At 33.6% G+C, this 21,007-nt stretch overlaps 1 protein-coding gene across 3 annotated transcripts in view; it reads left to right on the top strand.

Moving 5' to 3' along the window:
• KCNT2 (potassium sodium-activated channel subfamily T member 2) overlaps positions 1–21,007 on the top strand; it is a 344,368-nt gene that overhangs the window by 309,239 nt on the left and 14,122 nt on the right. For all 3 annotated transcript variants that reach the window (XM_008710517.1, XM_008710516.1, XM_008710515.1), the window contains one exon: positions 9,730–10,030. In XM_008710517.1, coding sequence (XP_008708739.1) covers positions 9,730–10,030 — 301 coding nt within the window. The remainder of the gene's footprint in view (positions 1–9,729; positions 10,031–21,007) is intronic.

Here is a 21,007-nt window from a genome sequence, read left to right as displayed (position 1 = left end):
AGGCCTTATTAACTATTTAGAATGGATATACAGAAGGTTCATATGGCCCCATTTTGTCAAACCAGTTGTAAGTGGCAAAGATTTTATTTCATTTAATTTTAATTTATTACTCATTGGATTAGAGTGCGCAGTGTCTACTAGGGAATAATGTAGGACAATGGGTGTTATGACCATGACGGATTTAGGCAAGGTGATAGATCTGATGGTTAAGATGAGGTATACCTATGTGTTTCTATTTTATATCTGATAATCCCCCCTAAGTGTATAGAGAGTGTAATCTTCATATTTATGTGTACTTTAAGTGTAATTTTAGTGTAATCTTCATATTTATGGTACTTTAAGTTTATTGGACTCTCCAGTCATAACTATAATGTGAACCCCAACCAAATTTAAAAAAAAAAAATCCCTGAAGGTTTGCCAATTGGTACAGTTCAGGAGATATTAAAACTTGGAACTTATGTTGCAGAAGCACAAAGCCAATCAGCTTCCTTTTATCTTTTTGTCTTAAAAATTCTTTTAGTAAACTGAGAATTTTCAAGTTGAACAAACTGTGGACTTTTTGTTTCAATTGTTTCCTCCCAGATATCCAATTTTTTATTTGTTTTTTCCTTCCCTTTGAGTCCCCAGTTATTGCTGTCTTTGGTTGGTAGACCCTTGGGGAGATCCTTTCTACCCTGCTCATGTTTATGTCTCGTCTTCCAGAAAGTCTCAAGTGAGTTTCATTAGTGCTATGGGTCTCCCTGATGGCAATGGTTGCTTTATTGGATTTATTTATTTATTATTTATTTATTTATTTAGAACCTAAGCCTTCACTCAGTTTTGAATTAGCCCCTTAGTTATGCCACACAGACCCATGGGTACTTTTCCTTCTAACTGTGGGGATCAGGATCTTTGTTGTTACAGGGGCATAGCAGCAGAAGTAGGATTTTGTAGCATCTTAGTGAGCTGTTTTCATGAGTGTGGACCTCAGCATGGCCATTGCTCTTCCTTCACACAGGCAACCACGTAATAGACCTGTATAATACACAGAATATCAGTTCTTCCCCAGAATGCTCTGTGGAATGGAGATTGATGCCTGGCTGAGGCATACAAACAATGGTCATAGGATAAGACTCATTCCCTGAACTGAGTGTCTGTCCTGCTTCTTACTGATTTCTATACATACAATTCATTATGAAACACACAGATAGGTCAGAGACATATGGCAGAGGGCCACTTTAACAAAAGCCCCAAACTGATACAAATGGTCTGGGCCATTAGTAGTTCTATCTGGATTGGGTTCTTGCAGTTTTCCATTGACCTAAATCACAGCATATGATAATATTAAGAGAGCCCTAAAGGAGCTCCTTTGTTCTCAAAGAAGATTAGCCATTCACAGAGGATGGCAGGGCTTTGCTCCAAAATTCTAAGGGCCTGAACTGCAATCCATTTATTAGGGCCTGCCAAAGGCTCCAAACAGCATCCCTATCTGCCAGTGACATTGCACGCACCATTGGTTTTAGTAGATCACATAGCCCAAGTGGCAGAACAGCTAGCATAGCAGCCTGAACCTCTTACAGAGCCTTCTTTTGTCTGGACTCTGCTAAAAATTGGCAGGGTTTTGGGTCACTCAGTAAATGGGCCAGAGTAACACACCCAAATGAGGAATATGTTGCCTCTAAAATCCAAAGAGGCCCACTAGATATTGTGCTTCTTTTCTGGTTGTAGGCGGGGTTAGATGCAACAACTTATTCTTTACCTTGGAAGGGATATCTTGCCATGCTCCACACCAGTGGACCCCTCGAAATTTCACTGAGGTAAGAGTCCCCTATATTTTTGCCAGATCTCTTTTCTATCCTCTGACATGCAAAAGTCTTATCAGTAAGTTTTGGATAGTTGCTACTTCTTGCTTACAAGGTCCAATCAGCATAATGTCAACAGTGTAATGGACTCCATGATATCTTGTAGAAGGGGAAGGTTGTCAAGGTCCCCGCAAACTAACTTTTGGCATAGAGCTGGAGAGTTGATGTACCAGTGAGGTAGGACAGTGGAGATATATTGCTGGCCTTGGCAGCTGAGCACAGAATGATTCGGTGTTCCTTATTGATGGGGATGGATAAAAAGACATTTACCAGATCAATAGTTGCATACTAGGTACTAGGGGATGTGTTAATTTGTTCAAGCAATGAAACCACATCTGGTGCAGCAGCTGCAGGTGGAGTTACCACCTGGTTAAATTTAGCATAAATTTAGCATAAACTGTCATTCTCCAAGCTCCATCTGTCTTCTGCACTGGCCAAATAGGTGACTTGAGTGGGGATGTGGTAGAAATCACTACACTTGCATATTTCAAGTCCTTGGTGATGGCACTAATTTCTGAAATCCCTATAGGAATTCAGTATTGGTTTCAGTTTAATATTTTCTTAGGTAGAAGTAATTCTAATGGCTTCTACTTGGCCTTTCCCATCATAGTAGGTCAGTATGGTCAGGGAGCCAATGTGGGACTGGAACTGGGGAAATAACCACAGTTACCCTGGTGAAAGGTCATATGTCCCTTTGGGGAAGGCTGGGAAAAAGATTAATGGTATATATTTTTGGCAGTGTACTGGGTCCTTCCACAAAAGGAATAAGCCTCTCCTTCATTGAAGGGTTTTGGTTCTGTAAACTGGCTCAAATTTGGGGATTGTTTGAAAGGTTGTTACTATCTATTTTTATGATTCAGGTTAGAGTTTTGTTCACTTGATCTAGACATTTTATGCTTATGTAGATTAGGTAAAAATTTAGTAGCTTTCCTATCTGTTTTACCAATAGGAACACAATGATCAATTAGCCAGTGCCATGGGTCTGTGCAAGTCAGACTATTCTGATTGCAGCTTTGACTCTGCTGTCTATTATAGCAACCATGTTCACTCACCTTGACTTGGCCCCTGCCTCCCTGGGACTGAACTACTTTCATTTCATTTAGATTTCCCAATTGAGTGACTGCAATTACCACTCTAAGTTCTGGCCTTAGAGAGAAGAGTGATCATTGAACTCTTCAAGGATACTGGGGCTCTGCTCACAAATTTATTTCTCACAGTTGTGGTAAAAGGAATGCCTTCTAGACCCTCTCGTTATGGGTAAATAGATCTTAAATGACAAATCTACTCTTACATTCTAATCTCAAGGCCTTATAATCTCTTGCTTTATATTAAACCAAGTTAGGTCCTGCATGTCCAACTTGCTTGCTATGGACCACCTTTTGGTACATGTTACAGTCAACCAAACAAATGAACTATTAGAACCCTTTCTAACTCCCCAAGCTGCAATCTCCAGTGCAGAATCTCTGCTTAATGAGTCCATATCAGTAAATTCTGCCTCATTCAACTTTATGATTCTTCCACCATTATCTTGCATCCTTAATATCTATTTCCACACCTGTTCCCCAGATATGGTCTGTATAAATTCGAGAACTCAAGTAGTTCTTTTGGAGTATAACGTCCTGAACATGTGGTGAAAAATAAAATAAGTAACATATATGCCATCTATCTATTATCTACATATTTATGAATCACTTTTTTAGGACTCCTAACATAATAATACAACCAGTTAAAGTAAGGATGACATTCCCTTCTCAACTTGTTCTTGTTAACACAAATGAGTTATTTAAATTATTTAAATTAATTATTTAAATTCTAAGGGAAGACAGCCACCATTTAGTTAGCATTATTTAAGATCTTAAAAAGGAAGAAAAAAGTACTAGTTTCTGGGTTTAAAGCACTAGGAAAGGCAGTAGGCAGTTGAAATCTCTGTGCATTAGTTGTTTCTGAATGACAGTTTTGAAGGCTCAAGGGAAAAAATTAACCACCAATGTAAGAAATAATACCAAGACAATAAATTAGCTAGGTTTCAACTTCCTCAGAGACCAAAGAAAGCGAAGATTTAATTAAATACACATACACACATACATGCACACACACATACACAAAACCAGATTGTCAAGATGTGTGAATATGCAACTTAATGTGTAAATTTAGAACAAACAATAAATAAAGAGATTGAACTCATGAATATAAAAGTAATTGACTAGGTTTGGTTTTTTTTAGGGATAATAACAGAACAATGGGAGCTGTTTATGGGGTGGGGGAAGGGGGAAAGAGAAAGAGAGGAGAGAAAAAGAGAAGAGAGGGAGATGTATTCTGTTCAACAGTAGTAGAAAACTAGCATAAATTTGTGAATTATTTAGCATTATCTCTAAATAGAGAACGTGGAATTTTTTTCATTTGGACATAAAATTAAATTTTGACTTTCAAAATTATGGGATTGGAATGGCGAGTTAATGGAGGTTCTACTATGAGTAAACCTTATATTCACAGAATAATAGACGAACTAGAAAGCTACCTAGGAGAATATGTAGATGAAATATCTGACTTTTAGATATGGAAAATAAAGTCAAGAGATTGAAATAATTTTTGTTATTGCACCAAGTGATTAGCTTTAAAGAGAAAAGCTATTATTTGAACCAAAAATCTTGAGCAATTATTTGGCTTTAGAATTTACGTTACTGTATTACTACAGATTCTCTTAAGGTTTGTTTATTTTTTTCATGAGAACTGTGAAGATTGTCACTATATTTCAAGAAGTTCAATTGATTTGTTCGAAGACATGAGGTATTGGCTGGATGGGATTGTAAATACAACCTAGAATTTTATTCCAGATTCAGCATTTTTTAGACTATAGTGTTGTTTATTCCCTAATTATCTCTATGATTCTGAAAATATGTTGAAAATACATCTAAATACAGGACACCTGGGTGGCCCAGTCGGTTGAGCATTCGACTCTTGATTTCTACTTGGGGGGTGATCTCAGGGTCCTGGAATCCAGCCTTTCAAGCAGCTCTATGCTGGGTGGGGAGTCTGCTTGGGATTGTCTCTCCCTCTCCCTCTGGCCTTCTCCTGTTCCTGTGCTCTCTTGCTATAATTAAATAAATAGAAACAAAGAAACAGACAATATACCTAAATACAATGTAACTAGTCTATCTCTACTTAGATCACAGACTAAGTGAACTTATGAACTGAGCCTTTATAGAAAGTGCAGAAACATCTTTGTGTGAATTTTTTTTTAATACAAAGAAATTTCAATGGGACCCAGGTCACTAGCCAAAGTGCATATGGATTTAAATTTAGATGATGTCTCAAGTATTCTTGTAATTTAGCCTTCCTTTAATGGAAAACATTAGATACGAATTCTTTTATAAATGTTAAACTAAGGGGAGAAAGAGAGAGAGAGAGAGAGGCAAACCGTAAGAGACTCTTTTAACTATAGGGATCAAACTGAGGGCTGCTGGAGGAGAGGTGGGTGGGGGATGGGATAAATGGGTGATGGGCGTTAAAGAGGGCACTAGTTGTGATGAGCACTGCGTGTTGTATGTAACTGATACATTACTAGATTCTACACCTGAAACCAATTTTACCATATATCTTAACCAACTAGAATTTAAATGAAAACTTGAAATAAAAAATAAATAAATGAAATGTTTAACATACCTTCAGTGGTTTCATTTTCCTCTGTTTTCTTTAGCAACAATTCAGAATGTCTTCAGTCATAAATCAGCACAGTTTAAGGCTATTTTAAAGCCTATAAAACTATTCTTAAGGGAGCCATGAATCCAGATGACAAACACTCACTTTCAAACGACTGGGTGAATTGATTTATTTTAAAATACAGCTTAAATCCACAGATTGCTCAATAACCTTATGACATGAATAACTTCAATAAAAAAAATTGAGAGGAAGTTGAATTAGGTCATTTTGGGGTGTGTGGGTGTATGCATGTGTGTGTGTAGAGTGTGGAAAAGAATGTTTGATATTTATTGTGATCCTGACACTTTTTGCCTTTCTGAAAACAATGAAAGTAATTAAGCTCTTTTGTGCATAAGAAACATTTTCTCATTTATAAAGCTATTAATTCCTGTTCTTGTGAAGAAATACTTGTAGCCTTTTTAAAAACCATGTTAAGTTTGATAAATATTTGGAGAATAATATAACTTTAAAAAATAATAATGCCTTAAATTTATAAGAAAGTTGTTGATTAGACACATGAATTTTTCATTTCCTTATTGAACTGTATAAATACACTCCCAGAAGCATTTCATATAAAATATGTCTTAGTCCATGCAAGTTGCTATAACAAATTACCATAGGTTAGATAGCTTATTATAAACAATAGAAATTGATTGCTCTGGTTCTGGGGGCTGGAAGTGGGAGATAAGGGTGGCAACATGGTCAGGTGAGGGCCCCCATCTGATCGCAGATTTCTCATTGTATAATCAAAGGCAGAAGGAACTAGGGATCTCTCTGGGGTCTTTTTTCTAAGGGCACTAATCCCATTCATGAGGACTCCACATCTATGGCCTAATCATCTTCTAAAGACCCCACCTACTAACACCATCACTTTTGTGGGTTAAGATTTTAAAAAACAAATTTTGAGGGGCACAACACTCAGATCATACCATAGCAATACGAAAATATTTTTTTTCATTCTCATAAGCATCAGTATTAAATCTCGATTTTTCATGTTAGTAATTATATCAGTCTTCTGATAATTAAAGTACAAAAACATCAAACCTTATTATTCATAGAAATAGTGAAGAATAATTTATAGAATCAGGGCAGGGCAATAAATTTCCACTTTCACTTAAATATTGTTCTCTTCTTCAGATTCGTGAAACTTTAACCAAGGAATCTTTAACCCCAAGGGTTTGTTTCTAGCACCTTGATTTCTTATGAAATATGGTCACTGATAGAGAAAACTGCATCACAAATATGAGTCATTCCTTGTCTTTTTCATACCCATTTCTCACTTTTACATCATCCCTCAGAATTATTTCTTCTTCTTTCTCTCTTTTACTGTCTTTTCATACCAATCGTGAACCATAATATTAACTAATATTTAGTGAGCATTTGCTGTGACAGGCACTATATTATGCCTCTTTCAAGTATTGTCTCTTAGACCTTCTCAAAAAGCACTGTGGGCAAAGTAAAAATATAATTACCATTTTTCAGATAGGGAAATGGGGATAATCTTAAACAGTTTATGTAACCAGGAACACAGAGCTGGTAACTGGTGAAACATGATTTTAAACCCAGGCCTATCTGATGGCCAGCACACTTGCTTTTAAGCGTTCTATCACTCTGACTCTAATTCAGGAAAAGGTCCTATGATCAAGGCACTTCTGTGTCTCCCAGCACACTATTTCCACAAGATCATGGCATGTCACATTGAAAACACAATAGAGTCAAATCAGGTGATGAAATGACGGCAAGAAAGTATAATTATAAATGGACCTTTTTTAAAAATACACAGGCATATACATACATATTCTGTACCCAGGAATAGAATAACTAATGTTTATTTCCATTAAAATTGTTATTGTCCATAATCATTTTAACTAGGATATATTAACATTATTATTATACGTGGAAATTTATAGTTGGTACATGTTTTCTTTATACATTAATGTATTATAGGAATTTGTACAACATTTCTATGAGATAGAAGATGGGTATTATTGTTATTCTCATTTTACATAATGATTAAGCAGTTTTGTTGTAGGAACAAAGCTAGAAGTATCCAAAATATTCAAATTCGTAATCTTATATATAAAATTCAGTGTCCATTTCATTATGTCATATGGGAGGATGAGAGAAAGACCTGCAAATTCCAAACACATAGAGAACGACCTATGTGTTGTCAGTTTTGATTTCTTAAAATTAACCCTCAAATCCTTCAAATTACTTTTTTCTGTACGTAAAGTGAAATGTACAAAGAAATGATACTTATTTTATTGAATAATTGACCAAAAAAACCCTCTCGGTCCCTATGGGTTTTATGTATAAATCATGCTATTCTTTTCGTAGGAAAGTTTAAAACAATGATGAATAGGGTATTCCATAATGTTTAACTAATACATACATAGGCTTCAGTTTATGTTTTAGATGTTTACTTGATACAATTCCTGGTATATGTAGCTAAGAAAAAGCATTCACAAAGACAGATAATGTTTCATCCTGTACTTGAATTATGGGACTGGCAAGGCTACTATTTCCACATATTCGTAGGAAATCAAACTATTACTCCTTGGGACTTATGACTACAAATAAATGTAAGACTGTGATTAACAAAACTCTGCAAGGCAAATGTCTAAATATGAATGTTTTCATTTTTGCTACAGAATACATTAAACTGAAACTACCGAACAAAGATTGATATTCTTTACTGATGGTAGATATTACTCAAGGGTTTAAGTATTTTACTTCCACAGAAGAGGATTTTCAGTATATTATCAAGTAGGTGAGACTAGAGGAAGTTAAGACTTATAATGGTATCCACTATTGCAAAACTATGCAACCTTCTACATCTTAATACTTCCAACTTAAATTCTATATCTCAAATAAGTTTTCTAAAAATATTTTAATAAAATATTTTCTTATTGTGGAGACTTGAAAGTTAAAACAAACTATTTTTAATATTGCTCACTGTTTTGAAACAGAAATATGGACAAATATTTAAATTTTTCATTGAATTTAAGTGTGATATAGTTTCATAGCTTGCCACACAAGTCATCAACTGAGACTCCATAATTTATATTCACTTTTAAAGGATTTTATTAGATCTACCTCTGACCTTACTTAAATTGGTAATTTAAACTCTATTACTTTAAAAGCCAGCAAAACATGCATGTTAGAGCTGGAGTTCAAACTTCAGTCGATACAAGGGAAACACAGTCGGCAGATTCATGAATGTTGCTGTTATTCACAGTATAATTCAGCAAACTGTTCATTTGCATTTGCATACTTTTAGTAAGTAAGACTTCCTGCTTTGATCTGTGTTGCATTTCATTTTACATCCTGGTATGAAAAGCAACATTTTGAAACAGGAAGCTCTTATTTATTAAGAGCCTACAACCAAAGGAAAGCTTCTTGCTTTAAAATCAGATTTAGTAGTAAAAAAGTAAATTAAAATAGACTTTCTGAGTTTGTTCATTGTTTTTCCTTCCTCTGGAGAATAGCCTGATTTAAGTTTTATTTGTGATTCTAGAATACATTTGTGAAATATTAATATTTACAACATTTTTCACAGAATACTGAGAACAGTTCCTGAAGTAGTTTTAATATTTTAATCAAAAAAAGGTTTTATGGTGAATAATTAATGTATGAATTAAATAAAAAGTGCTTTTTGTTTTCTTCTGGGTCAGATGAGTGAATTAAAAAAAATTCACATTTTACAAAGTTCATTCCAATGCCACCTTTAGAAAGAGAAAATATTAAAAACCTTCTCAAATATTAATTCCAAAAGTAAAACAATTGTCATAATCTTTATTTAAATTTCATATAAATACCTAGATTTAGAAAAGTCCATTACATTGACTTTATTTGAAAATTTAAATTATTTTTTTGTTTGTGGTTCCATACAACGCTATGCTAGCTAGTCATGTGATGATGGATGAATGAAAAATTAAATCCTTTCATAAAAACTTATATTAGAGATGCAAAGCTATTTTATCTGCTTCATATATAATTTCAAAACAATGTATTTTCAAGTAATATTTGTAGTAACAACAAAGTGAATCAATGATTATGATTTTGTTCTTTCTGTGAAAACTCTTGTGAAATATATAATGATACCAAGTTATTAGCAAAAATTATTAGCCCATCTCCAGATGTCAATTGTTCCTAAAATATCTAATTATCGACATCCATTCCTTTAAAGTCTCAGATATCCATCAGCGTAGAAGAGTGGGAAGACACCAAAGACTCCAAAGAACAAAGTCATCACCGAAGCAACCACCGCAACTCAACATCCAGTGACCAGTCAGATCATCCCTTACTGCGGAGAAAGAGCATGCAGTGGGCCCGAAGACTGAGCAGAAAAGGTCCAAAACACTCTGGTAAAACAGCTGAGAAAATAACCCAGCAGCGACTGAACCTCTACAGGAGGTCAGAAAGACAAGAGCTTGCTGAACTTGTGAAAAATAGAATGAAACACTTGGGTCTTTCTACAGTGGGATATGGTATGCTCTTTAAAAGTATTGTATGCTATGGACTTGTGATTCTTGCCATAGTCTTTGTAGTTGGTTCAAATTTAGTAAGTTAAGAATCACATTTTTGTTTCACAGGCCAGTTTGAAGGAATTACTGACACATATCTAATACAAAAAATTATAATGATGACAGTAAAAGTAAATGCTGAAAATGTTAAGTATTTGCTTAGTTCTTTAGGCACTCTGCTGAACTTATTATATGAATTATTTTAATTTCAATTTTCTCCAAAAGTCTTCCATTTTAGAGATAAGGAAACTTAGTCAATAACTTGCTAATTAGCTTTTTAACAGCGTGGCTGAGATTTATATCCCGTTCTGTCATGCTCTTACACACACACACACTCTCTCTCTCTCTTTCACACACACACACACACACACACACACAAATCACGTCTTACTCTAGGAACTGGGGTAAAATGAATTTGAAGCATGGGCAAGTAACAAAATGTACCAGCCACAAATGAATCAAAATGTTTCCATAAAGTGTGTTTAGTTTCTTGTGGTCCAGAAACAAAAGTCTCCAAAAGCTTTAATTTGAAGCTCAAATAGTACTTGATTTCATACAGTGTAGATCTGCATCAATAATTATTAAGTTCCTGTGTTGATCTGTGATTGCCATATAGACCAAAAAGCACAGCTTAAATAAATAATGCAAAGATAATTTTAAAATATATTGTTTACTACCCTATGAATTTTATTTAAAAAATAAATTTAGAGTAAAGCCAGATGATAAACGAAGTGGTTTTTGTTTTATGTATATAACTTGGGTAATCCAGAAGCTAAGGTATTATAAATATCATGCAGATTAAGGATAAAATGGAATGCATTCTATATTTGTCCCATCTCATCTTTGTTATTAAAGTCTCAACTTGAAACAGTGTATATAGGGAGAAATTTAATTATTGAATTAGATAGAGTTTAAAAGAAGTTAACCGTTTAGAACTATGCTAGGTGCTTTATGTGTATTTTTTCATTACTCCTCATAATCCTGAGTGGATAGGTGTCCCACTTTACCCTAAGAATTTGAAGCTTAGAGCTTAAAGACCGTGCTCAAGGGCATACAGTTGAAATGTGTTGGAGTTAAGATTCCATATGTAATTGAAATAATTATTTATTACTTACTTAAATGTAGTACAGACTCATCTATTACCAATAATTTTAATATAATTACACAAGGTCTTACATTAAAGAGTAAATTCAAAGAAAAATTGATCTTCCTTTTAAAAACTCTATTAATAGCTCTTTGCTAATTTGATGACAGTATGATTGTATTTCTTATAGAACTATAGTCCTATATTTATGTGTACTTTTGTTAGTTATTATTCAGCTACTCTTTCTTTTTTTGGAAAGTTCTACTAAATGATTGTTCATCCAAGTTCCAGCTGTGTTTCATGAACATAATAATTCAAGGCTGGTCCTGTAAGCAGTGTGGCAGATAACAGTTTGACTCTAAGAGACACAAAAATGCATGCACTGGCTGCATGGGAGAATCATCAGGGAACATATTATGTTTTTGCTAATGAAACTTCTATCAGGTACCTTGCATTTAGTTATTCTCTGCATTGTGGTTTTTTTTTTTTTATCAATTTGTTAATTTAATTCTCACACTAACTCTTACAGAAAGGAAGAATGGATATTGTCCACCTTCTTTTTTTCTCTCTCTTTTCCTCTTTCTTTCTTCCCCTCTCTCTCCCATTCTAATCATTTATTCATCCATAGGTCCATCAATCCATTCTAAGGCCATGTACTAACCACCTTTAATAACATAAAGATTATGAAAACAGGATTGGGATTTAACACATCATAAGCTTCTAGACTTCTCCATGTGCTCCTAACTCACAATAATTCATCCATACAACAGATACTATTGGGCCACACTGGGAATAGAATAATGACCTATTCACATAGGACCTCTGCATTTATGGGACTTATATTCTAGTATCAGCCAGTAAATGCATTGAATTATTTAAACTCCAAGCCTCTTTTTATCACTGTGAAATGGAAGTAATAATGTCTGTCTGAAAGTTTCTTGCGAGGGACAATGGGATAATGAATAATAATGTGCTGAGCCCAGAACTGGCATTCAGTTAATACCACAAATCTTCTATATATCAATTTAAGTACAACTGTATGTACATCGGTGCTTTATACATAAAAAGAGTAGGTTTTTTCTTTGCCCACCTCAACCAAACCAAACCAAACAAAAATTTTGCACCCTTGAGGGCAATATTGCATCCACTGAGGATGCATGCTTTAAAACAATTTATTTTGCATGTTTGCCTTCCTTCCTTGAGAGAAAGGGAATGTCTTACTTATCTTTTCATCTTTGTATCCCCAACATATTACACATTTCCTGACACATAGGAACCCAGTAACTGCACATTGAATGTGTGAACAAATGGAGTGCTTACAGGTGAGAAAACAGGGTCTCAAATATAAATGATTTTTAGCCTACTAGACACTCAAGTCAGTACTTTAACTTATGACTTTTGACTCTATGTCTCTTTACGCTTCCACTATACCACATGTTCTTTGTACATATCATCAATATTTTATAGTGATTTATAGTTGAAAAATGTTTTTACATACATTAAAAATGCATGATGATTGATTTAACCACAAGTCATAATCTGCTTTTTTCTGAGTGAGGTTTGGCATTCTCCAAAAGAATGAATAGATTACTTTTGACCTCTTGGATATGACACGTAAAGGAGAGGGAAAGGCAAGAATCAAAAGATGACTTTTGAGGGCTTTTGTTTGAACAATTAAGTGTATGGTGGTGACATTCACTGAGCTTAGAAAAAGAAGACAAGTATGTTGGGGTAAAGATAATAAATTTAACTCAGGTTATGTTGTAAAAGAAGCTGGATATCTGCTATCTGGTTCTCAAGAAAAAGAAATGAGATGTTATATAGACTTGAGACTCTATTTGTTGATAGAGCATATAGATTTTAATTAAAATCATAGGAGCAGATGAAATAGTCCCTGGTGAAGGACTATAAGAGAACTTTGGAAAACATTTCAAGAATGTTAAGGGAAGAAATATTTTTTAAAAACAAGAGACTGAAATGTCTACAACTGATTACCCCAAAGATATGCCATATTATGATAGTATGCCATCGATTGGTTACATGTTTTATCATGACATTGATTCTTTATACTTTCAGAAGGCCATGTGGGGCCTGGGGTGGTCAGAGGCACTCCTCAGGCTGGTTACTTCCAGCCATAAGCAGTTTTGTCTATTACCCCAATGTGAGTACAAATATCATTTCTTATGTGTTCTATGATGTGAAAAAAAGGTGGAAAGTATTGGACTGAGACATAGGGGGCAATGATTAATAATGCCAAAAGTGTTGTTGAGTATAGTGATAGATTATTGATGGACCTTAGTGAAAGTAGTATCAGTTAAATGGTATGTGTGCAAGCCAAATTTGAGGAGTTTGAGGAATGATGTGAGGTAAGGATTTGAATATAGTGGATTTAAATATATTAGAAACCCCAAGGTATTGGAAATTTAATGCTCCACCATTTATTGTTTCTGTTGCCAAAATCACGTCACGCAGCACTGGAGGAGATAATGCTAAGTGAAATAAGTCAAGCAGAGAAAGACAACTATCATATGATTTCTCTCATCTATGGAACATAAGAACTAGGATGATCGGTAGGGGAAGAAAGGGATAAAGAAAGGGGGGGTAATCAGACGGGGGAATGAAACATGAGAGACTATGGACTATGAGAAACAAACTGAGGACTTCAGAGGGGAGGGGGGTGGGGGAATGGGATAGACCGGTGATGGGTAGTAAGGAGGGCACGTATTGCATGGTGCACTGGGTGTTATACACAACTAATGAATCATCGAGCCTTACATCGGAAACCGGGGATGTACTGTATGGTGACTAACATAATATAATAAAAAATCATTTAAAAAAAAAAAAAAACAAAATCACGTCACGGTACAAGATAGATGTGGGAACTCCAAGTATTTTGTCCACATTCCATCAAGCAGGAAGGAGGGAGATACCAGAGAAGGAAAGGTCTCTTCAATAAACATACTATCAAGTAATTGCACTCACCATTTCTGCTATGTCCCATTGGCAAGGAATATGTCTTATTTTTGGTAGCCCAAATCTAATTTTAAAGAAGACAAGAAGAATGACTCTATTGAGAGGCAACCATTTGTCTGTCATGGCAGATATTTTTTTAAGAAGTTTTTTTGAAGGAGAGGTGAGAATATGGAGCTAACTGGATGGGATAGTGGAGAAGGAAGAGAAACTGTTTGTTTTGAAGATCAGAGAGATATGAGCATGTTTATTAAGACTGAGCCATTAATTTCAAAGAAGTTGAAAATATTGGGAAAAGATCATAGTTGGAACCTTTTGCTTAGATAATTGGATATGAGGAAAAATGCATGTTTTAAATGCAGTAAACTTGTAGGTATTTTGACAGGAAGGTAAGTAACATTTCATGTGATATTACATAATATATGTGATATGGCCAATATTATTTTCTAAATCTAAAAATTCAATTCTGGAACACATCTGGCTCCAAGGGTTTGGGAGAATGAATTTGAGGTAAAATAGCTAAAGTGAAAATATACAAATTCTGCTTGCTTTCCATTGAATTTTGGGGGGAAATTTCTTCAAGATCATTTTTTAAACTTCCCCTCAAAGTTCATGGCCTTGTATACAAACTGGCCATGTGTTTTTGGGGCAAGTCACTATCGCCCTGAAATTCATGTTCCTTAACCATCCAACAAGGATAATAAAGCCTTCCTCTAGGGCTGTAGTGTAAAATAATAAAAAGTATGTAAAAAAGATTTGTCAATCTATAATCTAAACTGCAAATATGAATATTTATACTTTTCTTTATGTTCATAACTGGCATTATTCCTCAACGGTCTATTTAGAATAGCTCTCACATTCACAAAAAAATTATTCTTTCTGACTATTGACAGATTCTTAATGATTAGCTCACAGAATGGCACACAGTAGTAAGTATAAATTGGCAAGTAAGTCTTCCTAGTGTGACTGATCCTAGAGGTGCTAGCCAATTTTGACATGGATTGTTGTAAGTTTCATACTGTTACTAAAAGATGAAATGCCAAGGTAGAAAAAGCCACATCCTTTTAAGTGACAAAGAGATAACTACTGGTTAGACCCTGGCTTTCATTACATCTATCAGATCTTAGTTTTTTTCTAAAGTAAATTTATAATTGCCTGAAATAATGGACAAATTAAACAAGTACTGTTTTATTTTTTAAGATAATATGGAGACTTAATTCTTTCATTCTCTTTTTTATGGGAAAGAAATAGGCAAAATTAACAAAAAGGATTGTTATTCCAACCCAAAGTTATGATAGATAAGGTAGTGGTAGTAGCAGTAGTAGCAATAGTAATAGTAGTAGTAGTAGTAATAGTAATAGTAGCAATCATCAACTTCTCATACTCTTTTATAAATCAATTATCATTTTTCTATATGTTTTTAAAAAAATTTCCCCAAATCTTAGTCAATAAATCAGGTACCTTTTCTAGTACAAAATTATTTATAAATTTTCCTAAAACAAATTACTAAAGAGGGAAAAGGTACCATAGCTAGATATTCTAGAATGTTTTGCAAAATGTAGTACTTAGGAAGAATAATATAAGTATCTGAGGTCACTATAACAACTTCATCAACAATTTAGTATTTCAAAAGAAATTGATATTTAATTTTTATTGTTTTTGAAATGTACTGTTTACCTTTTTCCAATATAAATGAGTATAATAATATTGATATGCAAAATCAATATACTCCCAATAAAGATTCCCAGAATAAGGATGATTTTATGTTACTCTGTATTTCCAGAACTGATGATTCTCATGAGGAGGCAGTCAGAAACAGGAAGATACATAGATGGGCTTGTTTTATGTTAATCTCATTCTGTGTATAGAATATTAATAGAAAAAACCAAACTCAATGGTTTGTTTGTATCTATCTCAATAGATAAACTAATGAAGCTTTCAAAGGGGGTAATTGTTAAGCTGATAATGATTTCTGATAAATGGAAATATTTGGGCAATGAATTTTTCATATATCCCTAAATTAAAACTGTATAGTTCTGTTTCATAGAGTTTTAACATGCCCTTCCCAGAACATTAATTTTTCAATGATATCAATATTTTTACATAATTTAACACTGCAGTCAATTGCACTTAAATATACATATCTTTTATCATTATGACTGGACGTTCAAATGTGTTTTAGCATGTGTGTAAGAAAAATGTGGCCAATTTGAATAAAATGAAATATTTTTTACCATTGAGAAAAATAGTTTATTGGTTGAATGAACTTTTTACTCAATAGTTTTTGAGAGAGCAGAGAATGACTTCCTAAAAGCATTAAAATAACAAAAAGAAACTTCCAGTTATGATGACCATTTATGTTCTAAATTTAAATAACTAGAAAAAATAAAGATCAGTAGTGTGCAGACTCTGGACAAAAGCAAGCATATAACTTTGTTACTTGAGGAAAGGGAATCAAACAAATTAAGCCTTATGCAGACTAGAAGTCAAGGAGATGGACCCAAAATAAAATATGTATATACATATATATGAGCTTTTCCAGTAGAAAAATCAATCAACAGAAACAGATCCAGAAAAATGTGAATATTAAAGTAGTTATTACAGTATTGTTTATATGTTCAAGATGTAGAGGAAAACAGAACATGATAAGAAAAGCTGAAGATATAAAAGAGACCATACGGAACTTCTGAGAGGTCAGAATTTATGATAAAGTATTCAAAATGAAATGTGTGCTGGTTGACATTAACATCAGGATAACTACTGCAGAAGGAAATATCAATGACCATAAAGCCATAGCAATAGGCTATCCAAAATGCAGAATAGAGGGAGGTAAAAGAAATCCTTGAAAAAATAATGTTTCTTACTGGTTTGACAGTATGAAGTAGTCATGTAATTGGTGTCCCAGAAGGAAAGAAGAGAATGGGTATTTGAAGAAATAATTATCAAATTTTTTCCAAATTTGATGGGAACTCTGTTCAAGATCTTAGAAGCTCAATGAAACTCAAGCAGTATAACAAATGAAATAATGCCAAGACACAGTATACAAAATTGCTGAAAGACTTCAAAAGGAGCCAGAGGAAAAAGACACTTTATGAATGAAAAACAAATGCACTTGACTCTTGAACAACACAGATTTGAACTGTGCAGGTCCACTTATACATGGATTGTTTTCAATAAATATACATACAATACATTAAATGTATTTTCTCTCCCTTATAATTTTCTTTAAAACATTTTTTCTCTGGCTTACTTTATTGTAAGAGCACAGTGTATAATACATATAACATACAAATATATGTTAAGTGACTATTTATTGGTAAGGCTTTTAGTCAATAGTAGGCTATCAGTAGTTAAGTCTGGGGGAGTCACATATTACAAGCAGATTTCCTACTGCACTGGAGGCTGGCAACCCTAATTTTTGCTGCATTGTTTAAGGGTCAGCTGTACAAGGATGACAGCAGACTTCTTGACAGAAGTTTTGCAAACTAAAACACCATAAAGGAACATCTTTGGAGTACTGAAAAAAATAGTTTACCTAAAACTTTATATACAGTAAAAATATATTTCTAAAATAAAAACAAATAAAGGCTGTTTTGGACAAACAAGAGCTGAGAGAATTTGTCAACAACAGATCTGCACTATGAAAAAAATGTTAAAGGAAGTTCTTAAGACAGAAGGAAATTGATGCCAGGTAGAAATTTAGATCTAAAAAGAAATAGTAGGTAGGGGCATCTGGCTGGCTCAGTGAGAAGAGCATGTGACTCTTGATCTTGGGGTCATGGGTTCTGGCCCCATGTTGGGTGTAGAGATTACAAAAAAAAAAAAAAAGATAAAAAGATTTGTAGAATATATAGAAGCAAAACTGCATGAAAATAATAACTCCAATAATAGGAAGGTAGAAATGGAAATATAATATAGTAAGCTTGTCATGTTATTCATGGAAATAACATGAAGTGGCATGTTATTTAAGCATAGCCACTGAAAAGTTAAGGCTGTATATTGTAAACCCTAGAGCAAGGGCAACAAAGAATAGCATATTCATTTTTGTTTAAAAAAAAAAAAAGCAGCCATCCTTGCTTGTTTATGTATTTTCCATGGCTACTTTCACTTTATAATATAAACAATCTAATAAATACAACAGAGATCATATGGCCCAAAAGCCTGAAGTATTTACTACCTAGCCCTTTACAGAAAAACATTTGCCAAATGATGACCAAAAGAAACTACAAATAACTAAATCAAAGAGATATAACTATTAACCAACAATGCAAATACATTGGAATGATTATAAGAAGACATTTTTAAAATTTCAGTGAATCCAAGCAAGGTGGAGAGGGGAGAAGAGAGGAACAAAAAACCAAATGGAATTAAAAAAAAAAAAAAACACAACTAGCAAGAAGGTAGATTTAAACCCAACTATATTGATGTTTATATTAAATATAAATGGAGTAAACATTTCAATTAAAAGACAGAAGTCATCATATTGGATTAAAAGATGCAAGACTCAACACTTATTGTCTATAAACCCACCAAAAATTTAAAGAAATAGGTTAAGAGTAAAAGCGTAAAAATATATATTTCATGCAATCATAAATCCAAAGAAAACAGGGGCTATATAAATATTAAAGTAGATTCATGCTGTAACATGGATGCTTAATAAACATTATGCGAAGAGAAAAAATCCACACAGAAACACACTGCATACTTCTAGAAAAGTCATTGTTCCTAGAAATCAGTAATCACTAAGGGTTGGGAGTGAGAGGACCAATTGGCAATAAAAGGGCAGAAGGGAACTTTTTGTCATTATGGAAATGTTCTCTAGCATAATTCTGGTATATAATTTGCATTACTGTATGCATTTATCTAGAATCTGTGCACTTAAAATTAGTGAATTTCTTTTTTTTTACCAGCAAGCCTATGAAATAAACAGAACAGTGATGATTATCCTAAGATAATTTAAATGATATGCTTAAAATCATATAGGAAGTTTGCAGTTAATTTATAGGTAAACCTATAATTACAGGTGCCTTACCCTTATTGTGAAGGTTGTATCTGTGTATTATACTACCTCTCAAGAAAATTGTTTAAAAGGTCTATGAAGACAAGGACTTTGCCTAGCTTTTCATTGCTGTGTCCCCAGATTTAGAATTGTCTGTGACTCTAATCATGTCCAGTTAACATTATTAACTGACTAAACTGAAGAACAAAATAATACATGTGTGACAAATTATGATTATCAATTATCATAAAAATGCCTCCTGTAAGTCATGTGGAAATACTACAGGAGAGCTATAAAATTGGAAAACATGTTATTTTTAAATTGTGCAGGTAATATGTTCAATATATTTTTCCTCAATCTTAGATATTATTTCAGGTGACGTATCTTTAAATTTAAAGCAGTGTGTTCAGTTGTTAAAATGAAAAAATAAAATAAATAAATATGATCTTTCCAAAATCTTTTAGACTTTCCGTAGTATATTTATTCTACTTCTTCAGATTATCAACTAGAGTCATAGTTTTAAATTTAGAAGCACTTCACCTGAAAACATACAGAACACATTTGAAAAATGTAATTAATGTTCTATTTAAAAATAAGTGTGCCTATATCCCTTACTTGACAATCTATATCATTTTGGCCCACATCACTTAATAGAGAATATCTGTCATCATAATATTTTGAAAGAAAATAGCATTTATTGAGCAACTCCATTCAATGGGATACACAATAACTCTGAAAGTCAGTACTTGGTGGGGCAGGGAGGGGTGCACACAGTGGAGAAAGCATTTTAACAAAACAAAACTGGACTTTACACCATTGAAAAAATATGTTCTTAGACATTATTAACTTTTACTTCTATTATTTTTGTTTTTGAATACTCTGTCAAAAAAAACTTCAAGGGGGTTTGGTCTTTTAATATTTATAAAAGGTAGTAGATTTTTCAAGGTTAGGAAATATTGAATACTGTATTTTAAAAGGAAAACTGGGCCTAAAAGAACTAGTTTTGTGTATGAAGCTAATAAATATGGAGTAGCTCTTGGCAGAGTTGAAACTGAACAATTTCTGAAGCTTGGCTTTATATCATGCTACTTGTTTCAATAATTTGAAACAATTCTGAATTTTTCTAATTCTAACCTTAATTCCATAATGGTTTATATGAAGGGAGATTGAGAGTCCTGATTTTTATCTTGTGTATCATAGAATAGTTCTAAATTATTGGAAGGTAATGAAAATTATTTTAAATAGGGGTCATTACATAAAATAATTCTTTTATCCTTATCTGTAACCACCTTTTCCCCCCTAAAATAGACTGGTAAGTTCAGTAAAATTGACAAAATAGTTGTATTCATAAGCATGGCTTGGTACTAAACTGAAATACATGAGCAAATTAGGTGAGCACTATAAAACTAGCTAGTTTTATAGCTGGATAACACATAAAGTGTTTAGAAGTTCAGAAGAGGGAAAAATGAAATCATCTCTGGGTTATGCTATTACTGTTTATTTAGATTATTGGACTGTGTAGAAGAAGTAAGCAGTTATGCGACTGGGAGTATTTTCCTCAGTAAGGTATTTCTTATAGTGACTGAAGAAAAATATACTGTCAGTCTAGTACAGCATCAATTTCTTCATCTTTATTTGCTTTTTCATCAGCAGCCATATATGCTGTTGTATTTCCCTTCTAAAACAACCTCAGTCTCTCCTTTCCTCCCTCCCTTGTTCCTCCCTTCCTCCCTCCCTGTCTCGCTCCACCTCCACTCTCTCAGGTTCTCTAGTTATCTCCTTCCCAATTTCCTCCATTTTCATTGCTCCCAAGCCACCATCATCTTTCACCTGGGTTTCTGTACTGTTCATCTATTCTTCCTGAACCCAGATTTGAGCCCCTAACATC

The sequence above is a fragment of the Ursus maritimus genome, unplaced genomic scaffold (genome assembly GCF_017311325.1).
Source record: "Ursus maritimus isolate PB19 unplaced genomic scaffold, ASM1731132v1 scaffold_2, whole genome shotgun sequence".
Lineage (NCBI taxonomy): Eukaryota > Metazoa > Chordata > Mammalia > Carnivora > Ursidae > Ursus > Ursus maritimus.
The sequence above is the reverse complement of the archived record's forward strand: the minus strand, read 5'-3'. Positions and strand labels throughout refer to the sequence as shown.